Source organism: Delphinus delphis, chromosome 3 (assembly GCF_949987515.2).
Source record: "Delphinus delphis chromosome 3, mDelDel1.2, whole genome shotgun sequence".
In the NCBI taxonomy this organism is placed as follows: domain Eukaryota; kingdom Metazoa; phylum Chordata; class Mammalia; order Artiodactyla; family Delphinidae; genus Delphinus; species Delphinus delphis.
In genome coordinates, this window is record NC_082685.1 from 46,258,634 (window position 1) to 46,281,146 (window position 22,513).

Here is a 22,513-nt window from a genome sequence, read left to right on the forward strand (position 1 = left end):
CTTTTTTTGTAGTATCTTTGTCTGGTTTTGATATCAGGGTAATGTTGGCCTCATAGAATGAGTTTGGGAGTGTTCCTTCCTCTGCAATTTTTTGGAAGAGTTTGAGAAGGATGGGTGTTAGCTCTTCTCTAAATGTTTGATTGAATTCACTTGTGAAGCCATCTGGTCCTGGACTTTTGTTTGTTGGAAGATTTTTAATCACAGTTTCAATTACATTACTTGTGATTGGTCTGTTCATATTTTCTATTTCTTCCTGGTTCAGTCTTGGAAGGTTATACCTTTCTAAGAATTTGTCCATTTCTTCCAGGTTGTCCATTTTATTGGCATAGAGTTGCTTGTAGTAGTCTCTTAGGATGCTTTGTATTTCTGCAGTGTCTGTTGTAACTTCTCCTTTTTCATTTCTAATTTTATTGAATTGAGTCCTCTCCCTCTTTTTCTTGATGAGTCTGGCTAAAGGTGTATCAATTTTGTTTATCTTCTCAGAGAACCAGCTTTTAGTTTTATTGATCTTTGCTATTGTTTTCTTTGTTTCTATTTCATTTATTTCTGCTCTGATCTTTATGATTTCTTTCCTTCTGCTAACTTTGGGTTTTGTTTGTTCTTCTTTCTCTAGTTCCTTTAGGTGTAAGGCTAGATTGTTTATTTGAGATTTTTCTTGTTTCATGAGGTAGGCTTGTATAGCTATAAACTTCCCTCTTAGAACTGCTTTTGCTGCATCCCATAGGTTTTGGATCATCGTGTTTTCATTGTCATTTGTCTCTAGATATTTTTTTATTTCCTCTTTGATTTCTTCAGTGATCTCTTGGTTATTTAGTAACGTATTGTTTAGCTTCCATGTGTTTGTGTTTTTTACGTTTTTTTCCCTGTAATTCATTTCTAATCTCATAGCGTTCTGGTCAGAAAAGATGCTTGATATAATTTCAGTTTTCTTAAATTTACTGAGGCTTGATTTGTGACCCAAGATGTGATCTATCCTGGAGAATGTTCTGTGCGCACTTGACAAGAAAGTGTAATCTGCTGTTTTTGGATGGAATGTCCTATAAATATCAATTAAATCTATCTGGTCTATTGTGTCATTTAAAGCTTCTGTTTCCTTATTTATTTTCATTTTGGATGATCTGTCCATTGGTGTAAGTAAGGGGTTAAAGTCTCCCACTATTATTGTGTTACTGTCAATTTCCTCTTTTATAGCTGTTAGCAGTTGCCTTATGTATTGAGGTACTTCTATGTTGGGTGCATATATATTTATAGTTGTTATATCTTCTTCTTGGATTGATCCCTTGATCATTATGTAGTGTTCTTCCTTGTCTCTTGTAACCTTCTTTATTTTAAAGTCTATTTTGTCTGATATGAGTATAGCTACTCCAGCTTTCTTTTGATTTCCATTTGCATGGAATATCTATTTTCATCCCCTCACTTTCAGTCTGTATGTGTCCCTAGGCCTGAAGTGGGTCTCTTGTAGACAGCATATAGATGGGTCTTGTTTTTGTATCCATTCAGCAAGCCTGTGTCTTTTGGTTGGAGCATTTAATCCATTCACATTTAAGGTAATTATCAATATGTATGTTCCTATGACCATTTTCTTAATTGTTTTGGGTTTGTTTTTATAGGTCCTTTTCTTCTCTTGTGTTTCCCACTTAGAGAAGTTTGTTTAGCATTTGTTGTAGAGCTGGTTTGGTGGTGCTGAATTCTCTTAGCTTTTGCTTGTCTGTAAAGCTTTTGATTTCTCCATGGAATCTGAATGAGATCCTCGACGGGTAGAGTAATCTTGGTTGTAGATTCTTCCCTTTCATCACTTTAAGTATATCATGCCACTCCCTTCTGGCTTGTAGAGTTTCTGCTGAGAAATCAGCTGTTAACCTTATGGGAGTTCCCTTGTATGTTATTTGTCATTTTTCCCTTGCTGCTTTCAATAATTTTTCTTTGCCTTTAATTTTTGCCAATTTGATTACTATGTGTCTCGGCGTGTTTCTCCTTGGGTTTATCCTGTATGGGACTCTCTGCACTTCCTGGACTTGGGTGGCTATTTCCTTTCCCATGTTAAGGAAGTTTTTGACTATAATCTCTTCAAATATTTTCTCTGGTCCTTTCTCTCTCTCTTCTCCTTCTGGGACCCCTGTAATGCGAATGTTGTTGTGTTTAATATTGTCCCAGAGGTCTCTTAGGCTGTCTTCATTTCTTTTCGTTCTTTTTTCTTTATTCTGTTCCGCAGCAGTGAATTCCACCATTCTGTCTTCCCGGTCACTTATGTGTTTTTCTGCCTCAGTTATTCTGCTATTGATTCCTTGTAGTGTATTTTTCATTTCCGTTATTGTATTGTTCATCTCTGTTTGTTTGTTCTTTAATTCTTCTAGGTCTTTGTTAAACATTTCTTGCATCTTCTCGATCTTTGCCTCCATTCCTTTTCCGAGGTCCTGGATCATCTTCACTATCATTATTCTGAATTCTTTTTCTGGAAGGTTGCCTATCTCTACTTCATGTAGTTGTTTTTCTGGGGTTTTATCTTGTTCCTTCATCTGGTACATAGCCCTCTGCCTTTTCATCTTGTCTACCTTTCTGTGAATGTGGTTTTTGTTCCACAGTCTGCAGGATTGTAGTTCTTCTTGCTTCCCTACAACTTTTTATTTTGAAAAAACTTTGAAGTGGCAAAAATAATAGAGTCCCCATATACCCTTCACCTAGCTTTCAATAATGTTAACATCTTACCCAAACAGAGCACAGTGATCAAAACTAAGTAATTAACACTGGTGAAATCCTATTTCTGGTCCTTTTTCTAATCCAGCATCCAATCCAAGTTCTCACAATTTCTATATTCTCTTCTAATCTATGACTATTCCTCAGTCTTCCCTTACTGTTCATGGCCCTGATGCTTTTGAAGACAACTATCCAGTTATTTTGTATTGTTTCTCAATTTAGGTTTGTGTGATCTTTCTTTTTTTTTTTTTACATCTTTATTGGAGTATAATTGCTTTACAATGGTGTGTTAGTTTCTGCTTTATAACAAAGTGAATCAGTTATACATATACATATGTTCCCATATCTCTTCCCTCTTGTGTCTCCCTCCCTCCCACCCTCCCTATCCCACCCCTCTAGGTGGTCACAAAGCACTGAGCGGATCTCCCTGTGCTATGCGACTGCTTCCCACTAGCTAGCTATTTTACGTTTGGTAGTGTATATATGTCCATGCCTCTCTCTCGCTTTGTCACAGCTTACCCTTCCCCCTCCCCATATCCTCAAGTCCATTCTCTAGTAGGTCTGTGGCTTTATTCCTGTCTTACCCCTAGGTTCTTCATGACATTTTTTTTCTTAAATTCCATATATATGTGTTAGCATACGGTATTTGTCTTTCTCTTTCTGACTTACTTCACTCTGTATGACAGACTCTAGGTCTATCCACCTCACTACAAAAAGCTCAATTGCGTTTCTTTTTATGGCTGAGTAATATTCCATTGTATATATGTGCCACATCTTCTTTATCCATTCATCCGATGATGGACACTTAGGTTGTTTCCATCTCCGGGCTATTGTAAATAGAGCTGCAATGAACATTTTGGTACATGACTCTTTTTGAATTATGGTTTTCTCAGGGTATATGCCCAGTGGTGGGATTGCTGGGTCATATGGTAGTTCTATTTGTAGTTCTTTAAGGAACCTCCATACTGTTCTCCATGTGTGATCTTTCTTGTGATGAAATTGAGATTATACGTTTTGGACAATACCAGAGAAGTGTCACTGTCCTTTATCAGTGCACCATATTGGGAAGTGCACGATGTCAGTATGTCTTACTGGTGATGTTAAATTTGATCAGTTGGTTAAATGGTGTCTGCCAGGTTTCTCCACTATATTTTTCCCCTTTGTAATTGTATCCTGTAAGGAGATATCTTGAGACCATGCAAAATCCTGTTTCTCATCATACGTTTATCCAATAATTTTAGCACACGTAGATGTTTCTTGTCTGCAACAATTCTTACAATGGCATTTGCCTAATGACGTTTTTTTTCCCATTTTTGCCATTTCTTCTACATTTAATTGGGATTCTGTTGTGTATGGACGCAAGGATGTTTATTCAATGGATTATAACCCATTACTGTCAATATTTCTTTTCTTGCTCAAGTTGTCCAAGATTTGGCCACTGAGAGCTCAGGTTGGTTCCTGTGTCCTTTCAATATGCCCCTATGCTCTCAGTGTCCATAATATACTTATTCATTTTCTCAATGCTAATATATACATGAAATACTTTCAAAATTGCTAACTGCTACTCCTGTGAAAAAACGAATTGACTAATAGAGTACATTCAGTATTTGTGTGCAGTTCCTTTTTTCTGTTGCTTTATAGTACCCCATCAAAATACTGTAATTTTATTTTTTCCCCACCCATTTCAGTGTGGTTGTATTATTTGAAATGGGTTTTCATTTGAAATAGGTTTTGTTAGTTTGTATTCCATGTTAAATTTCCCTTATCTCCTGGTTGATTTTAATCATGATTTGGGAATCAGAAACATTATATGGTTCTAAGAGTCAGATACACAAAAAGATATACTCAGAAGCATCCCATCCTCTTCATCCTTTATAAACTGTTATCATTTCCCTCTTCTTTCCACTCTCTGTAAATAAGCAGTTCATTAGTTCCTGGCTCATTTTTCCTTATGTACAAATGAGCAGACACACGTCTATTTTTCTTACACTCTTTTCTTACATGACAAGTAACACTGACAAATTCCCCTCAAGGACTGAATCAGTTTGCATTCCTACCAGCTGTGTATGAGAGGACCTGTTTCCACACAGCCTTGCCTGGTGGGTTGTGGTGGTGTACTTATTTTTTACCAACCCAAGAAATGACAAATGTTATGTCAATATTGTTTCAATTTACATTTTTCTGATCTTGAAGTGAGTTTCAACATTTGTTTTCATGTTTAAGGGTCATTTTTATACCTTTGTGTGAGAGTTTGTCTGTTCAATTCTTTTCCCGGTTTTTCTATCAGGTTTTTGATCCCTTGACAATTCTGTTTTTGGGAGGGGGGTAGGAGTTTATTTATTTATTTTTGCTGTGTTGGGTCTTCGTTTCTGTGCGAGGGCTTTCTCTAGTTGTGGCAAGCAGGGGCCACTCTTCATCGTGGCGTGCGGGCCTCTCACTATCGCGGCCTCTCCTGTTGCGGAGCACAGGCTCCATCCAGATGCACAGGCTCAGTAGTTGTGGCTCACGGGCCTAGTTGTTCCGCGGCACGTGGGATCTTCCCAGACCAGGGCTTGAACCTGTGTCCCCTGCATTAGCAGGCAGATTCTCAACCACTGCGCCACCAGGGAAGCCCCAACAATTCTTTATAGTAGGAATATTATTAACCTTTTGTCTATGATACGTGCTGTAAATATTTTCTTCCAGTCTTTTGACTGGTGTTTCTTGCCAAGCAATTTTTTTCATATGTAGTCAAATGTATCAGTCTTTATTGCCTCTGGATGTTTCACCCATGTTTCCTTTTAGTATTTGTATGGTTTCATTTTTAACACTTAGACCCTGGATTCACTTGGAGTTTATTCTTGCATATGGCATTAAGTATAGATCTAATTTCAACTTTCTCCAAATGGCTTTCCGTTTGGCTCAGCACCATTTATTAAAAAGTTCACTTTTCCCTGTGATTTGAGATTCTCACCATCTCCCCACACAACCTCTCACTGCCCCCCACCAAGACTTGGAGGAGCATCTGAGCCGACAGCATGGCATGGCACACAAAGACTAACCGAACTATCGAGCTTCCTTCCGTGCAAGGATGCAACTGGGAGAATAATGCTCAACTCAAAGATCCAGGAGGGGGAAGAAAGGGCTGGAGAGGTCACAGTGCGATGGGAAGGCAAAAAAACAACCAAGGAAGCTGGATGGTGATGAGACAGAATGAAGCTGAGATAACAAGCAGCACAGGAGACAGAAACAGAAGAGTCAGTCCCTGGCATCACCTCAGCTCACCTGTCCCACTGCCACAAACTCTTCTGGCAGAAACAGCCCAGAAAACAAGCTCCAGAAATCCCGAGATGTCACTCCAGTCAGAATGGGCATCATCAAAAAATCTACAAACAATAAATGCTGGAGAGGGTGTGGAGAAAAGGGAACCCTCTTGCACTGTTGGTGAGAATGTAAATTGACACAGCCACTATGGAGAACAGTAAGGAAGTTCCTTTAAAAACTAAAAATAGGGCATCCCTGGTGGCGCAGTGGTTGGGAGTCCGCCTGCCGATGCAGGGGACACGGGTTCGTGCCCCGGTCCGGGAGGATCCCACATGCCGCGGAGCGGCTGGGCCCGTGAGCCATGGCCGCTGGGCCTGCGCGTCCGGAGCCTGTGCTTTGCAACGGGAGAGGCCACAACCGTGAGAGGCCCGCGTACAGCAAAAAAAAAAAAAAAAAAAAAAAAAAAAACAAAACTAAAAATAGAACTACCATACAACACAGCAATCCCACTACTGGGCATATACCCTGAGAAAACCAAAATTCAAAAACAGACATGTACCACAATGTTCATTGCAGCTCTATTTACAATCGCCAGGACATGGAAGCAACCTAAGTGTCCATCAACAGATGAATGGATAAAGAAGATGTGGCACATATATACAATGGAATATTACTCAGCCATAAAAAGAAACGAAATTGAGTTATTTGTAGTGAGGTGGATGGACCTAGAATCTGTCATACAGAGTGAAGTAAGTCAGAAAGAGGAAAACAAATACCATATGCTAACACATATATATGGAATCTAAAAAAAAAAAAAAGGTTCTGAAGAACCTAGGGGCAGGACAGGAATAAAGACGCAGACGTAGAGAATGGACTTGAGGACACAGGGAGGGGGAAGGGTAAGCTGGGATGAAGTGAGAGAGAGGCATGGACATATATACTCTACCAAATGTAAAATAGATAGGTAGTGGGAAGCAGCTGCACAGCACAGGGAGATCAGCTCGGTGCTTTGTGACCACCTAAAGGGGTGGGATAGGGAGGGTGGGAGGGAGGGAGACGCAAGAGGGAAGAGATATGGGAACGTATGTATAATTGATTCACTTTGTTATAAAGCAGAAACTAACACACCATTGTAAAGCAATTATACTCCAATAGAGATGTTTAAAAAAAAAAAAGAAAGAAATCCTGAAATGTGATCAATGAGAAAATATGCAGCCACAACAAAGGAGGAATTCTCCTCAAGTTAAAAAGATTTATTACAATTCTAGCCTTCATGTGAGCCCAGAACCCGGGGCTGGTCATGGGTGATTAAGTTGTCATGAGAGGACAGGACAGTGAACAAAGCCAGGCACGTGACATGAGTCCACCTCTCTTCGCTGGATCCCTGCTCCACAGAGTGGCTGCTGGCGGGTCCGCCTGTTCAGCTTCTGCCGCACTCACCCTGACAGTGCTCCAAGGCCAGGGCAGGCAGCCTCGTGACCCCTGAGCTCACAGCTCTGAGGCCGCCTCCACTCCCCCAGCACTGGAGGAGCATTCTAGGGTCAGGCACTATGGCTTTGACCCGATGGAGGGAGACACAGTGGTGGAGGAGTTGTCTCAAGGTTAAAAGGACAAGGCATGCATGTTCTTATATCCAAGGCCACGAACTGGCCACCCATGAGCCAACCAGATTTCCCCAGTGACAAGTCTGTTCGGCCCCTTCTGCCTGCTCAGTATTTAAAAAAATAATTCGTTGCCAATATTTAAAAATTGATTTCATATAAAAGTCTGGATTTCTGGCTTCTCGAGTGAAAAAGAAATTGAGAATATTTGGCAATGCTGGGCCATACCCTCCTGTGGTACTCACTAGCTATAGCTAGATAGCAGCTGTCCCTACAGACCAGATGTGCCCTTCCCAACTCACCCCACTCCCCACATCCCTGATTATACCCCCAGCTCGTGACTGGGCAGCAGCTGCCTCAGATCAGTTATGTTATACAAAGGAAAAAATGGAAGATGTGCCGGCAAACAACATGTTCCTCGTGGTCTCATCACGTACTGATGTCTTGCGCTTTGCCCTGCAGGTACCTGAGTTCACAGACTATCTTAAACACAGAGCATTCTCAGATATCTCTCCCATCACATGCCCTGCCTCTCCAGGATACACTGTGCCCCACTGTTAACTGGGCAAGTCTAGAAAAGAATACTAAATCATAGACGTTAATGGAGGAACAGACTGAGATCGACTCCTTCAGACCCTTCGTTGTAAGAGGGGGGTGGGAGTAAAATGAAAACTGTTAGTACTCTCACTCTGCTTTTAGGTCAGCGATGCACACAAGAAATCAATGAGAAAAATCATAAAGGTACTTCAGGAGACCAAGACTGGGTCAGCCTGAACGTGGGGTCACAAAACGTGTTAGCCCCCTTCCTTGACCATTTAGAAAATGAGTTGAGCTCTTAGAGAGAAAGCCATGGGGGTGAGGAGGAAAATGCAGTGGCCAGCCCAGTAGATGTCCTGGGCTGTCAAAAACCACCAGGCTTGGGGCTTTCCTGGTGGCGCAATGGTTGAGAGTCCGCCTGCCAATGCAGGGGACACGGGTTCGTGCCCCAGTCCGGGAAGATCCCACATGCAGAGCGGCTGGGCCCGTGAGCCATGGCCGCTGAGCCTGCGCGTCCGGAGCCTGTGCTCCGCAACGGGAGAGGCCACAACAGTGAGAGGCCTGTGTACCGCAAAACAAAAAAACAAAAAAACAAAAAAAAAAAACCATGAGGCTCATTCTCCTTTAGGTTAGGGCTGCTGGCCCACACCTAAAAATTTTGTAGGTGGCATAAAATGACTTTCAGCGGGGGAGTGTCATCATTGTAGAAAGGGGCTTGAGAAAGGACAGAGAGTAGAATCTGGCCTTGGCCAACATAAGACAGAAGAAGAGGATGCCTTCCTACATCCCCTTCATTCTGCTGTGGCAGGTGCCACCTTATTTGCTCTTTAGGGAGGCGGAGATTTTGACACAGCCCAGATGCTCCCCGTTGATGCTTAGGGTGATCTTCGAGCGGTAGTTCCCACTGCTGAGCCAGCTGGGCAGCTCCAGTTCAGGCAGGAAGAAGTCAGACTTGGGAAGTGAGTAGGTACCCTGTGGGAAAGGCAGTGGACCACAGGTCAGTGAGAGCCTACAGATGGGACTCTCTCCTGGAGTGACCTCTAGGAATGCAGCTGCAAACCGCCCCTCCTCCCACCCTCCTAAGAGCCAGGTAGAGCACAGAATGTGACAGGAAAAGGACACCAGAGGTCAGATCGAGCTTCAGGTCTCCCATTCACAGTTGGATAAACCGAGGTCCCCAAAAGATAAGTGATTCAGGATAGATCATATCAGTTTACACCCACAGACATCCAGGTCTGCAAGAGAATGTCTCCAAACCCCATGTCTCTACTCTAGTCATGATGGGAATGCTCTCCCTTCCCTATACTTACTCGTTTGAAGGGACAGTGACAGGGAAGCCCATAGGTGTGCAGGGGTTCTGGGCAGGGATTCTCATCGGGAGTTAACACTTCAAGCACATTACAGAAGTTCTCGTAGGTGCAGCTGCCAAGTTGCTCCACACATGGGACTTTGACCCAAAAGCCAGCCACTTCCTTCTCCAGAGTTAGTACCACCTGGTGAGAGAGTTGGAGAAAGTGTAAAATTCCAAGGCAAACATACCAGTTCCTCCGCCTCTTTAAAAGGTCAGCCTTTTATTTTAACAGTCTTTAATTGGATGGGATCTGGGAGATATTCTGATTGAGAAATGACAGTATTGTGGCACATGCTCCAACACTATCCTTTCCTGTGCCCGTGGCTGACATTAATAATCAAATGTAACATTTTTCCCCCTGCACTGAACCACAGTCTTATAATTCTTTACGGAGTCACTACCCATTGGTTGAAGTTGAAATGCACTTGTCATCTAACTGCTAATTGGCTAACTGTGGCACTGCTTCTAGACTTTCCTTCTCAGCCCAATCTTGGCTTCAGAACCTTTTCCTTCAGAGGACTTCAGGCAGCTACCACCAACTGATTGGAGTTGGTTACCAAGATGAAACCCATCTGCTATTCTTGGATCCTATTTTCTCTGTACAGCCGTAGAAGACAGAACTGAAAACAATAGGAATTTACAGAGGGATCATTCTGGGATTGCTATTAGGAAGATCTTAACAATCATAGTGAAGTTACAACAGATGGAACTACCTGAAGAAGAGATGGGCTGCCTGGACCCTGTTGCGGAAGCTACAAAAGGACTCCTGCACCCAGAGAGAAGCTGGATGGGGAGACCTGTGAGTACTTCACACCTCTATGCTGCCACGATTCTGCTCCTGTTCTGGAGGTGGGGGCTGACCAGTTGTGCATGGCACGGGCTAAGCATTCACTAAGTATTAGCTGCCTAAGAGCCAAATGAGTGGTGCCTTAGGGACCATGATCGTATCCCCCCAGAGGTGTCAGGGAAGAGTGTCGGGAAAGGGCAGGAGGAAGTCTGATTCTCTGTGGGTGTAATGGCAGGAAACCACTCTCGGCTGTAACATCACAGCATTCTGTGAATCCCAGCCCCCAAGCTCACTTGATTCAGGGCTTTTGTTTCTAAGAGACAAATCCTGGATGGGCACTATTCCCCCTGAGCCTGCTGGGCTCAGACTGGCTCCCCGTGCTGTGGACTCAGTCTTCCAACTGCCCCAGGTGTCAGGATCCAGGTCCAGGAGGAAGGGATAAGTCCGCGCAGCCTGTATCCTGAGTGGACAAACTCAAATTTGCCTCATCCCACTCTGCTGACCCACATGTTATTCCCCACCCCGAGTCATGCACGGTCCCCTCCCAGCCCTCCTGTCTCCTCTCCTGCCAAGCCTGCTTCAACCCCTTTGCCTAGAAAGAGCTGAGGGCCTGGAGTAGAATGCTACTTCGGCCACTTCCTACTCTTGTGCCCTTGGGGAATTTCTTCTGTCTCCATTCCCTTATCTCCAAAATGGGATATTTTAAGAGTGTCTGCCTCTCTCACAAGGTCCCACTGAGTGAGACAATGCCTGTCAAACACTTAGCATAGTGCCTGAAATCCAAAAATTACTTCCTGCTGGACTTCTCCCCTCTATACCCCTCCTTGTTTTGCTAACACCCCAATGAAAATGGTTGAGCCAGTTCTGCCCTGAACAAGAAAGAACACCCAGCTGAGGGGACCAGCGGGGACCAAGTCCTGCCTGGGCTCCTCCCACCACACTGGAAGCCTGTGGGGCTGCATCCACCAGGAGCCAGGCCTCTCCCAGCCAGGACAAGCACAGCACAGGAGGTACTCAGCGGGGGCACCCCGAACTTAAGGCAACAGCCATGCCTGCCGTTTGGGGATTACAAACCATGGCTGATTTTCCAGTCCTTGTTCTCAGTCTACTTGTTCATATGGCTCAGAAGAACAAGCAGGGGGAGTTCCCTGGGCGGTCCAGTGGTTAGGACTTGGTGCTTTCACTGCCATGGGCCCGAGTTCAAGCCCTGGTTGGGGAACTAAGATCCCACAAGACGTGCGGCGTGGGCAAAAAAAAAAAAAAAAAAAAAATTCAAGCAAAGCTGAGTAATAAAGGACCATCAATCCCTCTACTCCAAGACTACCTTAGCACCTCCACAGCTCAACCTAAATAAACCCCTGTGTCATGGGACCTGGTTCCACAAGACAGACAGAGGCACTGACAGGTAATGGAATCACGATCCCTGTACCCACCAGGGTGCTTGGGCAAGTCCCTTCCCCCCTCAGGCCTCTGCTCCTCCATCTTGACCATGGAGTATTTGGATCTCATGATCTTGAAGAGACCTACCAGTTCTGACATCCTAAGAGTCCAAGTTTCTTGCAAGTTGAAAACAATGACTTTTCTCTTGGCCTCTAGCTCAGGGCTAGGCACACAAGGCTCTAGATAAAGACCCACTGATAGGGGCTTCCTTGGTGGTGTAGTGGTTAAGAATCCACCTGCCAGTGCAGGGGACACGGGTTCGAGCCCTGGTCCAGGAAGATCCCACATGCCGTGGGGCAAATAAGCCTGTGCGCCACAACTACTGAGCCTGCGCTGTAGAGCCCACGAGCCACAACTACTGAGCCTGTATGCCACAACTATTGAAGCCCACGTTCCTAGAGCCTGTGCTCCACAACAAGAGAAGCCACTGCAATGAGAAGCACATGCACCGCAATGAAGAGTAGCCCCCGCTCGCCGCAACTAGAGAAAGCCCACACACAGCAACAAAGACCCAATGCAGCCAAAAATAAAATAAATTAATTAAAAAAAAAAAAAAGACCCACTGTTGGCAACTGACTTGAAGGGGAGACATTTTGATGAGATCAGGGAAGGGGCAGTTATATCTCAATCACAGGGCTCAGGCAGGGGCATTGCAGGTACAGGACTTTAGAGGGGAAGAAAAAGGTAAACCATCAGGGCTGAAAGCTACATGTCTAAAAGCCTGAAATAAGTGTATATGCCAAATGTGGTAGCAATTTACGATTCCTGAGGATGGGGAAACCAAGGTCTCAGAGGCTGGAACTTGAGAGCTCAAAGAAGGGAGTTCTAAATTATGCCAAATCCTGTGGAACACATCAAAAGAAAAAGGCGTTCCTGGACAGACTCTAACCTTGCCCATGGCTCACAGAATCTGGCGAATCCAACTTCTAAAAATTGTAGCTGGCATCAAGTCCATCCAGGTTCCAAATGGGACTTTTTTTTCCCTCTTAATTTTTTGTTATTTAATTTATTTATTTTTGGCTGCGTTGAGTCTTCATTGCTGCGCGTGGGCTTTCTCTAGTTGCGGCGAGCGGGGGCTACTCTTCGTTGCAGTGCCTGGGCTTCTCACTGCGGTGGCTTCTCTTGTTGCAGAGCTCGGGCTCCAGGGAAGCCCCAGATGGGACTTTTGATTGAAGAAATTTCACTTCAACAAGGTCAGAAGAGGAGGAGGTTTCTCTCTTGCCACTAACAGGTGCGTGGCCTGGACCAGTCACTCCTCTCTGGGCCCCAGTAACAAGGAGAGAAGCCATTAACCTTAAGAGCCCTTCAGGCTCATACAGTGCTTGCATCCTAGCAGCTCTCCTGGGGGGCGGGGTTCTTTGCTGTCAAGGGGAAAGTCCTGGCATACTCCCCTGCTAAAACTCCAAGCACTAATTCCACCTCCCTGCCAGAAAGAGCTCAGGAATAGGAAACATTAGACAGATAAGGACACCAGCCTTGAATGCTGACCTGGGGCAAGTTGCATCCTTCTCTGAGCTTCAGTGTCCCTTATCTGTAAAAGGAGACTCATCATCTTTTCTCCTACCCAAGTGGTGAGAGGCTTTCATTTAATAGCTAGTATGCACATACCCTAAAGAGATAAAGGAACCAAATCAAAACTATATACATAAGAGAAATGCAGGAGGAAAGGAAGGGGCAGTGGGAATCTGAGTCCAGTTTTAAAAAGCTCAACGGCCCAAATTTAGGACAGGTAATAAAGTACAGACTGACGATGGTTCAACTTACAATTTTTCAACTTTACGATGGTACAGAAGCAATACACATTCAGTAGAAACTGTACTTCCTGTTATGAACTGTGATCATTTTCAGGGCTAGCAATATGCAGTTCCATTCTCTCTGGTCATGCTGGGCAGTGACAGGAAGCCACAGCTCGCAATCAGCCATGCGATCACGAGGGTAAACAACTTAAACCATCCTGTACCCAGACAACCATTCTGGTTTTCACTTTCAGTACAGTATTCAATATTCAACACCTTATCATAAAATAGGCTTTGTGTTAAACGATTCTGCCCAACTGTAGGCTAATGTACATGTTTTGACTGTGGTTAAGGTAGGTGAGGCTAAGCTGTGATGTTTCGTAGGTTAGGTGTATTAAATGCATTTTCGACTTAACGAGATTTTTCAACTTATGCTAGGTTCACTGGGACGTAAGTTGAGGAAGATCTATAATAGAAGATGGGTGGGGGGGAACCCATCTTAATGGCCTACAAAGAAGCCAGAAAAAGGCTGGGGGGAGAAAAACGAGTTTACCAGCTTTTTCCTTCCAAGTCAGTTGTACTGCATCAGTGTTCCTGGAAACTGATTTGCATGGCAGTGGCAGAAGAGCAAGCATGATGGCCAGCTCGCTAAAGAGCTCTTTGCTCCAGACTCAGTGGAGGTAGTGTAGAAATGTGACCCTGGTAGAAAATCACTTGAAGAACAGCGAAAGAAAATGCAGTGACCTAGCCTGGAGAAGACTCGGGAAGAGGTGCTGGGCAAAGCAAAGCCTGAGAGCTGTTTGCACGTACAGGACTCTGTCTGGGTCAAAGAAGCCACAGGAAGAGATTGATACTAACGGAAATATTAACAAGGGCTAACATGTACCGAGCTGGTCTTGTGTGCCAGGCCCTGTGCAAGGAACTATCCATGTTATTAACTCAGTAATCGCTCAGAGAAATGTATGAGGTAGGGGCTGTGATTAACCAAGTCAAAAGGTAGTTTCAGGTACACAGATTCCAAATCAGAAATCCTTTTAAAGAGTCAAAAGGAAACTGGTGCCAGAAGAGATCTGCACCAGGACAGGCTGAAGGCATACAAGAATACAGTGTATGTCACAACTACTAAGCCCACATGTTCCGGAGCCTGCGTGCCACAACTAGAGAGAAGCCCCGTGCCCTGCAATGAAGAGCCCGCATGCCGCAACTAAGACCTGATGCAGCCAAATAAACAAATAAATATTAAAAAAATAATAATATGGTATAAAGGTAGCAATGCAAACCAGTGAGGAAAGGACTACAATATATGGAGTTGCAGTGGATACACAGAAAGTTTCTATTGTTCTGTATGAAAACATGCAAATATCCACCCCCAAAGCAGGCAACAGGCATGAATGAACTGGTTATTCCTAAACAAAAACACAAAAGGCAAATAAACTTATGAAAGGACATTTAACAAATCTATGCTTCTTTTGCTGCTCTGGGATTCCAGGATTCCAAAATTATTCAGTTCCCTGAGCATACATGCCTCAGGCCCTCCCTCTGGCCCATAGCACCTTCCCTCCAGCACCTCCCTGAACCTGCCCACCCCTGGGCTCACCTTCAGAGGATCTTTGAGGTACGCAGTGGTCCTGACCTCAGCACTGATGGTCATGTTCCCAGGAATGACAATGGGGTCAGGTTCCACAGTCAGGCTGTTGATCACCACAGGGTCCTTCCCCTCATCGCAGTTATCCCAGGAAAAGCTACTGAGCTGGGAGAGCTAAGGACAATAAGGCAGCAAGAAAAGAAGAGAAAAGAAAAGTTGACAAAAGGAACTGTCACAGGTTAGAAGAATTAACAGAGCAGTTTACTGACAGTGTGCCCATCGGCCAGGTACCTGCCCTCTATGAGCTTCATCTGCAACTCCACATCTGTAAACCTGGAATAACATCGGTCCTACCCATTCCATAGGCAGGACTAAACTAAAAGACAATCTCCCAAAAGTGTGCCGTGAACTATAGAGCACAGAATCACAGACCTTGAACTTCAAAATAGGAGACTAACCATATCCACCTTTGGTAGATACCTTCTCTGATCTCTCACCTCCCTGCTCTCCACTCCTCTCCAACTAGTCTTGGCATCTCCTTAGAGGGAGGCTTTTGGAGGATTCGGCTTTGCAGCCCATGCCCAGAACCTTATTCACGTCACAGTCCAGGCCCAATCCAGGGCCAGGAACAATAGGGAACACAAAACACAGTGGGAAACATAACAACATCTAACACCCTACCCTCAAGGAGGCACAATTAGCCCAAGGAGGGACTAGGACACACCTGAAAAGATCCCCAGTGGGCCCTCTGTTGATGAACAATCCCTAGTGAACAAACTTGCACAATCCTAACCAGTGCTTTCTTTTTCTTTTCCTCTTTTTTTTTTTTTTGCGGTATGCAGGCCTCTCACTGTTGTGGCCTCTCCCGTTGCGGAGCACAGGCTCCGGATGCGCAGGCTCAGCGGCCATGGCTCACGGGCCCAGCCGCTCCACGGCATGTGGGATCTTCCCAGACCGGGGCACGAACCCGTGTCCCCTGCATCGGCAGGCAGACTCTCAACCACTGCGCCACCAGGGAAGTCCTAACCAGTGCTTTCTTAACTCCCATTGCGCATGCCCTGCCCTGTCCCACACCCCACGTCCTTCCCCTCCCCTCTGCTGAGCCATATCTCCTCCTCTTCCTCCACATCCCCCAAGAGGTCTCCTGATTCCTCATTCCACCATCGCATCCAACTACACATGACCACTGACTCCCCACTCCCACAGAACCCTGTCTATGATCTTTAACACTTCCTATACCATGCAGACTCTGCCCACCCACTCACACCTTTCCCAGCCCCCTGAAGGCCACCTGCAAGAGACTTCCAGCATTCCCACTACACACATCCCATCTTAGAAGGAAAACCTGCCAGTACCAAGTCCCCAAGTTGACCCCCATCATCAACACAGCCACGGGTAGGTGGGCCAAAAGAGAATACTTAACCCAGGCCAGGTGGACAGATTCTCTCTGCCTCCAATTTGGGAAGTGAGACAGAGGCAAAATCATTCAGAGGACTTTGGGCTTTGAGCTGTCCTGGGGTCATAAGCTTTAAGTCAGAGCCAGAACACCCAGACTCATGACCAAGCCAAAGGGACAAGAACTAAGGGCTCTGCTGGTCTGTGGAAAAGAGAACAGAGTCGCCCCCTGCCTCCGGCCCCCTATCTAAATAGGCAGTGAGGGGGGACAGCCAGGGGCATGGTTTTAGACTAAGATATAGGTAAATCAAGGCTTTAGTTAGACATGGCTTGAAATCATAGCTCGACCACCATATCATGTGGCTCTACAGGCCAGTTTCCCCTTTGGAGCTGCAACTTCCACATCTTTTAAGTGCAGTCATTTCTGCTTTCCTCCCAGATCTGTTGCGAGGGTGAGAGCATGTACGTAAAGCTCATAACACAATGCCAGGCACAAAGCATGAGCTGGCTCCCTAAATGATAGCCATTAGACATCCCAGCCGCCACTTCCTGCCAGTAGTTCCACGAGATTCCTTGTATACCTGGAATAAACTTCCCTTTACTTGAGCTTCTTGAAATGGGCTTCTGTCCCTTGGAATGAAGCATTGGGCCATGACTAAGAAAGGCCTGATTCATCCCTGCATTGCCCACAGCCCCTTAGACAGGGTAGGTACCAACAAATGTTTCCTTCAACATTCATTGCGCAGATATTTATGAAACAGTGATCACAGGACCGGGGCCAAGGGCTGTTCACAGAGGTAAACAATTAGAAATGTGCCTGCCCTTCGGTGAGGGGCTTACAGTCCAATGTAAATAACTATTACCCACTATGATCTCTGGGTGCCATAAAAGAAACAAACAGAGGGTCGTGTTGAGAGTAACAAGACTCACTTAAATAGGGTGATGAGGAAGTTATAATCCTGCAGGATGAGGAGTCAGCCACGCAAGTACTGAAGGAATGTCCAGGCAGAGGGAACATGGGCAAAGGCCCCGCACTGGGAAGATGCTCAGCTGCTCTGGGCCCTGCAAGGCCGGTGGGCTAGATGTAGTGGATGAGGCACCCAAGTAAGCTTAGAGGGGTGGCAGGGTCATTTAATTCCTGCCAGACCTCATAGGTCATCCTCAGGAGGCTGGATTTCCTATAAGTGCAATGGAACGCCATTGCAGGAGAGGGCCACGCTCTGGTTTAAGGTTGAGAATGGACTGCAGAGGGTTACCTTTAGAACACGGGAGATCAATTAGAAGGCCACTATCAAATGAAAGCATGCCTGGGATTAAGAGTTGGGCTGGAGGGTGGGTAGGAGGACTAGGCATCTTCTAGAGCTGCTTTCACAAATTCCAAAGCAGCCTGATTCACAGCGAGGATTGATTCCAGGCTGGAGGAAGTGTCCAGAGTACCCCGCTTCTCCCGCCCTCAGGCTCTGGGGAGACTTAACAAGGTGGTTTCTCGATGGCTGACTAGAGGCTTCTGTCGCAGTGAATTCTGCAGCTGAGTCCAGTCTCATCCGGAAAAGGAAGCATGATGGGTTAGCAATGCCCACTAAGGGCAGGCCTGGCACCAGATACTTGTCATCCCAGCCTAGGCTAACACGTGGGAAGAGGCAACGTATAGCAGAGGGCAAAGGCACAGCTGTGGAGGCAGAAATATGTGTCCAAATCACAGACCTGGATTAAAACCACACCTCAGCCACTCTCACTAGCTGAGAACATGCGTCAGTTGACCCCTCTTGAGGCTCAATTTCCTCATATAGTAAATGGGCAAAACTATATCTTCTCACAGGGCTACTGTAAGAGTGAGAAGTTTGTATACAGAAAGTACAGGTCACAACTCCTCGACACTGTCACGGCCATGAAAACACAAGTCTGAGAAACTGTCACAGACCAGAGGAGACTGGGGAGACAGGACAACGCATGCAATGTGGTGCCCGAGACTGGATCCTGGAACAGAAAGAGGATGTTAATGGGAAAACTGGTAGAATTCAAATAAAGTCTAGAGTTTAGCTAGTGGTCATGTACCTAAGCTGGTTTCTCAGTCTTGACAAACGTACCATGCTAATACAAAATGTTAACATTAGGGGAAACCGAGTGAGGAGTGTGTGGGAACTCTGTACTGTCTTTGCAACTTTTCTGTAAGTCTAAAATTACTCCCCTAAAAACGTTTATTAGGGAAATAAAGAGCAAAGCACCTGGCTCAACACATAGCACACAGTATGTGCACAATAAATGACATTAGACAGTTATCAGAGAGTCTATTAGACAGTTATCAGAGAGTCTATTAGACAGTTATCAGAGAGTCTATTAAGTACCTATTTTGCACCCAGCCTGGGGCTAGACATTCTCCCCTTTTATCTAAGGATCACCACAGCCCAGGGGCATGAGACTGGGTTAATGCTTTTGGAGGAACTGGAACTGCCCGTTTCCTGATGCTCAAACACTCACTATCACCCCACAGCCTTCATGTGGCCCAGGGTTTCAGGGTAAGGTTCCGCATCACATGAGCCCAGAGAAGACCCGGTGATAGCAGATAAGAATGGGAAGTGCCCCTTGCTGTGTAACCTCAGATGAGTCCCCCATCCTCTATGGGGCTGGGTAAGGTGGGTGAACTCCCTGATGTCTCATGGCCTCTCTAAAACTGTCAACGTAAGACCCTCTGGTCTGGGACGGCATCCAGAGCCAAGACGTGTAGGAGAGCGGGGATGTAGGACTGGTTCCAGACTTAGCCACACCACCTCATAGTGGTCAGACCTGGAGCCAAGAGGAACATTCTCAACCTACACTCAGGGACTAACTGTGAACCCTCCGGGCCAATAAGGCCAAGAGTTCTTTGCTCCTCCATTCAATAGGCAAAATAGACTCCTTGCCCCTGGGGCAGGGTGAGGCCGAGCCCACTGGCTTCTGTCACTTTATGAGTTTAAGATATAAGAGCTTTTCCATCCACGGAAGCATTTCCCTTCACCCACAACCATCAAAGAAAGGCAGGTTGGCACTATCCAGCCCATTGTACAGATAAGGAGACCAAGGCTTAAGGAACCCAAATGCCACTCCCACGGATTAGAGACAGAGGAGGAATCAGAAGCCAAGCCTCCTAGTCCTATCCCACTTTCCCTCACACCGCCCTGTTCCTGGCTCTGACAAATATTTCCAAGGAGGTTGGCAGGAGGGGACCTAGGCTGGGCCTCTCTCTTTGACTGCTGCCAGAGATACCAAGTGTCTAGCCCCCAGGTATGCAGCAAAGAGGAACTAGGCTTCTCTACTTCTCAGCATGACAGAACTTCCCCTTTCCCAGGGTCTGGAGCACAGGGTGCGTGAGAAGATAAGGGAGAAGCTTGTAGGCTGTTGCCTCTGCATGCCTCACACCCAGGAGCAGGGCTGCACCTTTGTCGCCAGAGGAGCAAGTATGGACCTTCTGGCCTGAAAAGCCTCTCAAACCCACCCACCCACGAGGAGGAGCAGCGCCTCAGAGCAGTACAGAGGGGAGGGAAAAGGTTCCAGGCATTTTCATGGCGGAAAAGAGAGGGCACGTAAACGGGGCTGCGTCTCTGGGCCTGGGATTAGAGCCTTGGTCTTGCAGTTCCGTAAAATTTCACTCAGACGTTTGGAAAGAGGACAGGAGTACAGACGGGACTGAGATTAACCCTTCCAAAACAGTCTGGAGCAGAGCAAAGCCTTACAGCCCACCCCTCTGTACAGATGGGGAAACTGAAACCCGCAGAGAGCAAAGGACCCACTCAGAATCCCACAGTTAGTGACTTTGGGAGGCTCTGCTGAAAAGAAGTAATTCTAGAGACCGGAAAGGCCACCCCCATATCCCACCCCAGCCCGCACATCCCGAGCTGGGCTGGGATGCTGGAAGCAGCCTCCTAAAGGATAGGATGCTCACCCGGTTCGAGAAGACGCGTGCAGCAGCCGCTGGGCCGGCGAGAAGCAAGCCTAGGGAGATGAGGAGAGGAGCCTGCATCAGAGGGTTCATCGCAAAGGGTGAGTCCTCACCGGGTTAACTACAAGGTTCGTGGAGGCGACGACGCCTTTAAATGCCTGCCTGTATTGGTTATGCAAAGCTGTGCATTGCTAGGCAAAGCTGAATGCGGCCACTTCCCCGTGCGTCCCGTCCCCTCCGGATCTGAGATTTCGGGGCCGGGGATTGGACAGAGCTCTCCCGGATCCGCCCCCCAAAGGTTCCTCCTTTAGCCCCGCACTTCGCCCGTGGGCGACAGGCCCCGCCTTCAGTGGCGAAGGCAGAGCCTGAGGAGAAAAGGGGCGGGTTGAGTACGGGGCGGCGCGGGGCTGGAGCGCGAGGGAGGGGCGGGGCTGTTGTTTATGAACTCACGCTGTGAACCGTCGCTGCTGGAAGGGCCGTCATGTTTTCGTTCGCCCAAGTCCTTCTTGACAAAAATATCATGCTCCCTGTCGATACTACGCTTCCCCTTAGCTGTGTTACAAATCACTGTGTCTTTTAAATAATTATTTTAATGATAATGATCATTTTTAGTAAGTGCTTTAATGCATGCCAAGCGCTGTTAAGCACTTAACGAGGGAATCCATTTTTTTGCTCCACTTTACCACTGAGGAAACATACATGATAAAGCAGGTTAGCTTTGCCAAGGTCACACAGCTAAGAGATAGAGCAAGGATTCTGCTTGTATATACCTCATCAGCCAAGATTTCCCTAAGCTACTACACTTCGTAGTTGAGGTTTAATTTTTTTAAAAGCAATAGGGACCCTATTCCTGCCAAATTACCATTAGATTGTAAACCCCACAAGGGGTGGAACCATGACTTCTGGTCACTAGTAATGTGACACATAATAGGCAATCTTTGTTGAGTAAATGAACGCATCAATAGAATTTAAAACAACCTAATCATCTTTTAAAAGAAATTTTTAATTTTGGAATTAATTTTAGATTACAGAAAAGTTGCAAAAATAGTGCAAAACTCTCTCCTAGTTTCCCCATTGTTAACATTAAGATATAAGGGTATTTTTTTATAAAAACTAGGAACCAGCATTGATGTATTAACTAAGCTCTAGACTTCACCTGATCTTTTAATATGCTTTTCTAATTGTACACCTTCCTCCCATTCTGATAATCCCTTCCCTCTCTCATCTAGCACAACCTCTTCATTATACACAAGTGCAATTTCAGGCCCCCTGAGTGAGAGGACTTGTCCAATGTCACATAGCAGAAGCAAAACTAGAACTCACTTCTCCTGAGGCTGTTCCCTCAGAGGTATAAGTGGTGTCAAACTAATGAAAGGGTTCATGCAATCAAGCACACATCTCGGTAGAAGGTTGCTGCTAGTCACAAAGAACAGATATCTTAGTCAATGGTTTTAGTGCTTTTCTAATTACAGGAAGATGCAAGAATCAGGTTCATAAAAATTCTTCCTGAACATATCTAAATATCTAAGGCCTGTTCTGTCAGTTTTCCCAGAGCACAGAGTGTCTCATCCTAATCTCCTCCCTGAACCCCTTTCAGGCTGCACTGTAGGTAGAACTGGATGGTGGGCAACATTCTTTGTTTTACTCTTTACTTGCGGATTGCTTTTCTTGAATAGACCCTAGTTTTTGTGGAGGTGGGGTAGGGTTATAGGAATGGGGGCAGGGCCTTTATTTTGTCTGACTTGAATCTATAAATATTTTTTGAATGAGTGAATAGCTTAGTACTGGGAGGTAGTTTGTTGCTGTTATTATTATTATTATTAATCCTTGTTTTGCAAATGAGGAAACTGAGCCCAGAGAGGTTAAGGCCCCTGCTCAGGCTCTTACAAGACAAGCCTGGGTCTGCCTGACTGGAAGCAAGCACCCTGAACAAGCTACTGTCCTGTTCTTTCTTGCATCTTCCTTATGGCCTTGGTTTCCAGTCACTGTGTCTCTGGCTTTGCACAATCTCCTCCAAAGCCCTCCAGATGGAGATGTCAGGCACTCTAATTCCCAAGGGATGTGCCCCCTCATTGAGAGGTTCTCCTAAGTGGCCAGGAGATTTGACCTTTTACTGCCCAAGACCATTGACTTCTTGTGTGAAGGAGTGTGCCTGAGGCTGAGATAATGGAGACTTTAGGAGCTGGGAGGAAATGATGTAGGGCTGCACCCCGAAGTCCTGCAGTCCT

At 45.8% G+C, this 22,513-nt stretch overlaps 1 protein-coding gene across 1 annotated transcript; it reads right to left on the bottom strand.

Annotated features, from left to right (window-relative positions):
* Positions 1-7,020: 7,020 nt before the first annotated feature.
* Positions 7,021-20,518, bottom strand: GM2A (ganglioside GM2 activator). The gene is made up of 4 exons (XM_060008496.1): positions 20,289-20,518; positions 14,987-15,148; positions 9,386-9,568; positions 7,021-9,047 (listed from the first exon to the last, which is right to left on the bottom strand). The coding sequence occupies exons 1-4, from the start codon at positions 20,376-20,378 to the stop codon at positions 8,892-8,894; spliced, it is 591 nt and encodes a 196-aa protein (XP_059864479.1). The 5' UTR covers positions 20,379-20,518; the 3' UTR covers positions 7,021-8,891.
* Positions 20,519-22,513: the final 1,995 nt, after the last annotated feature.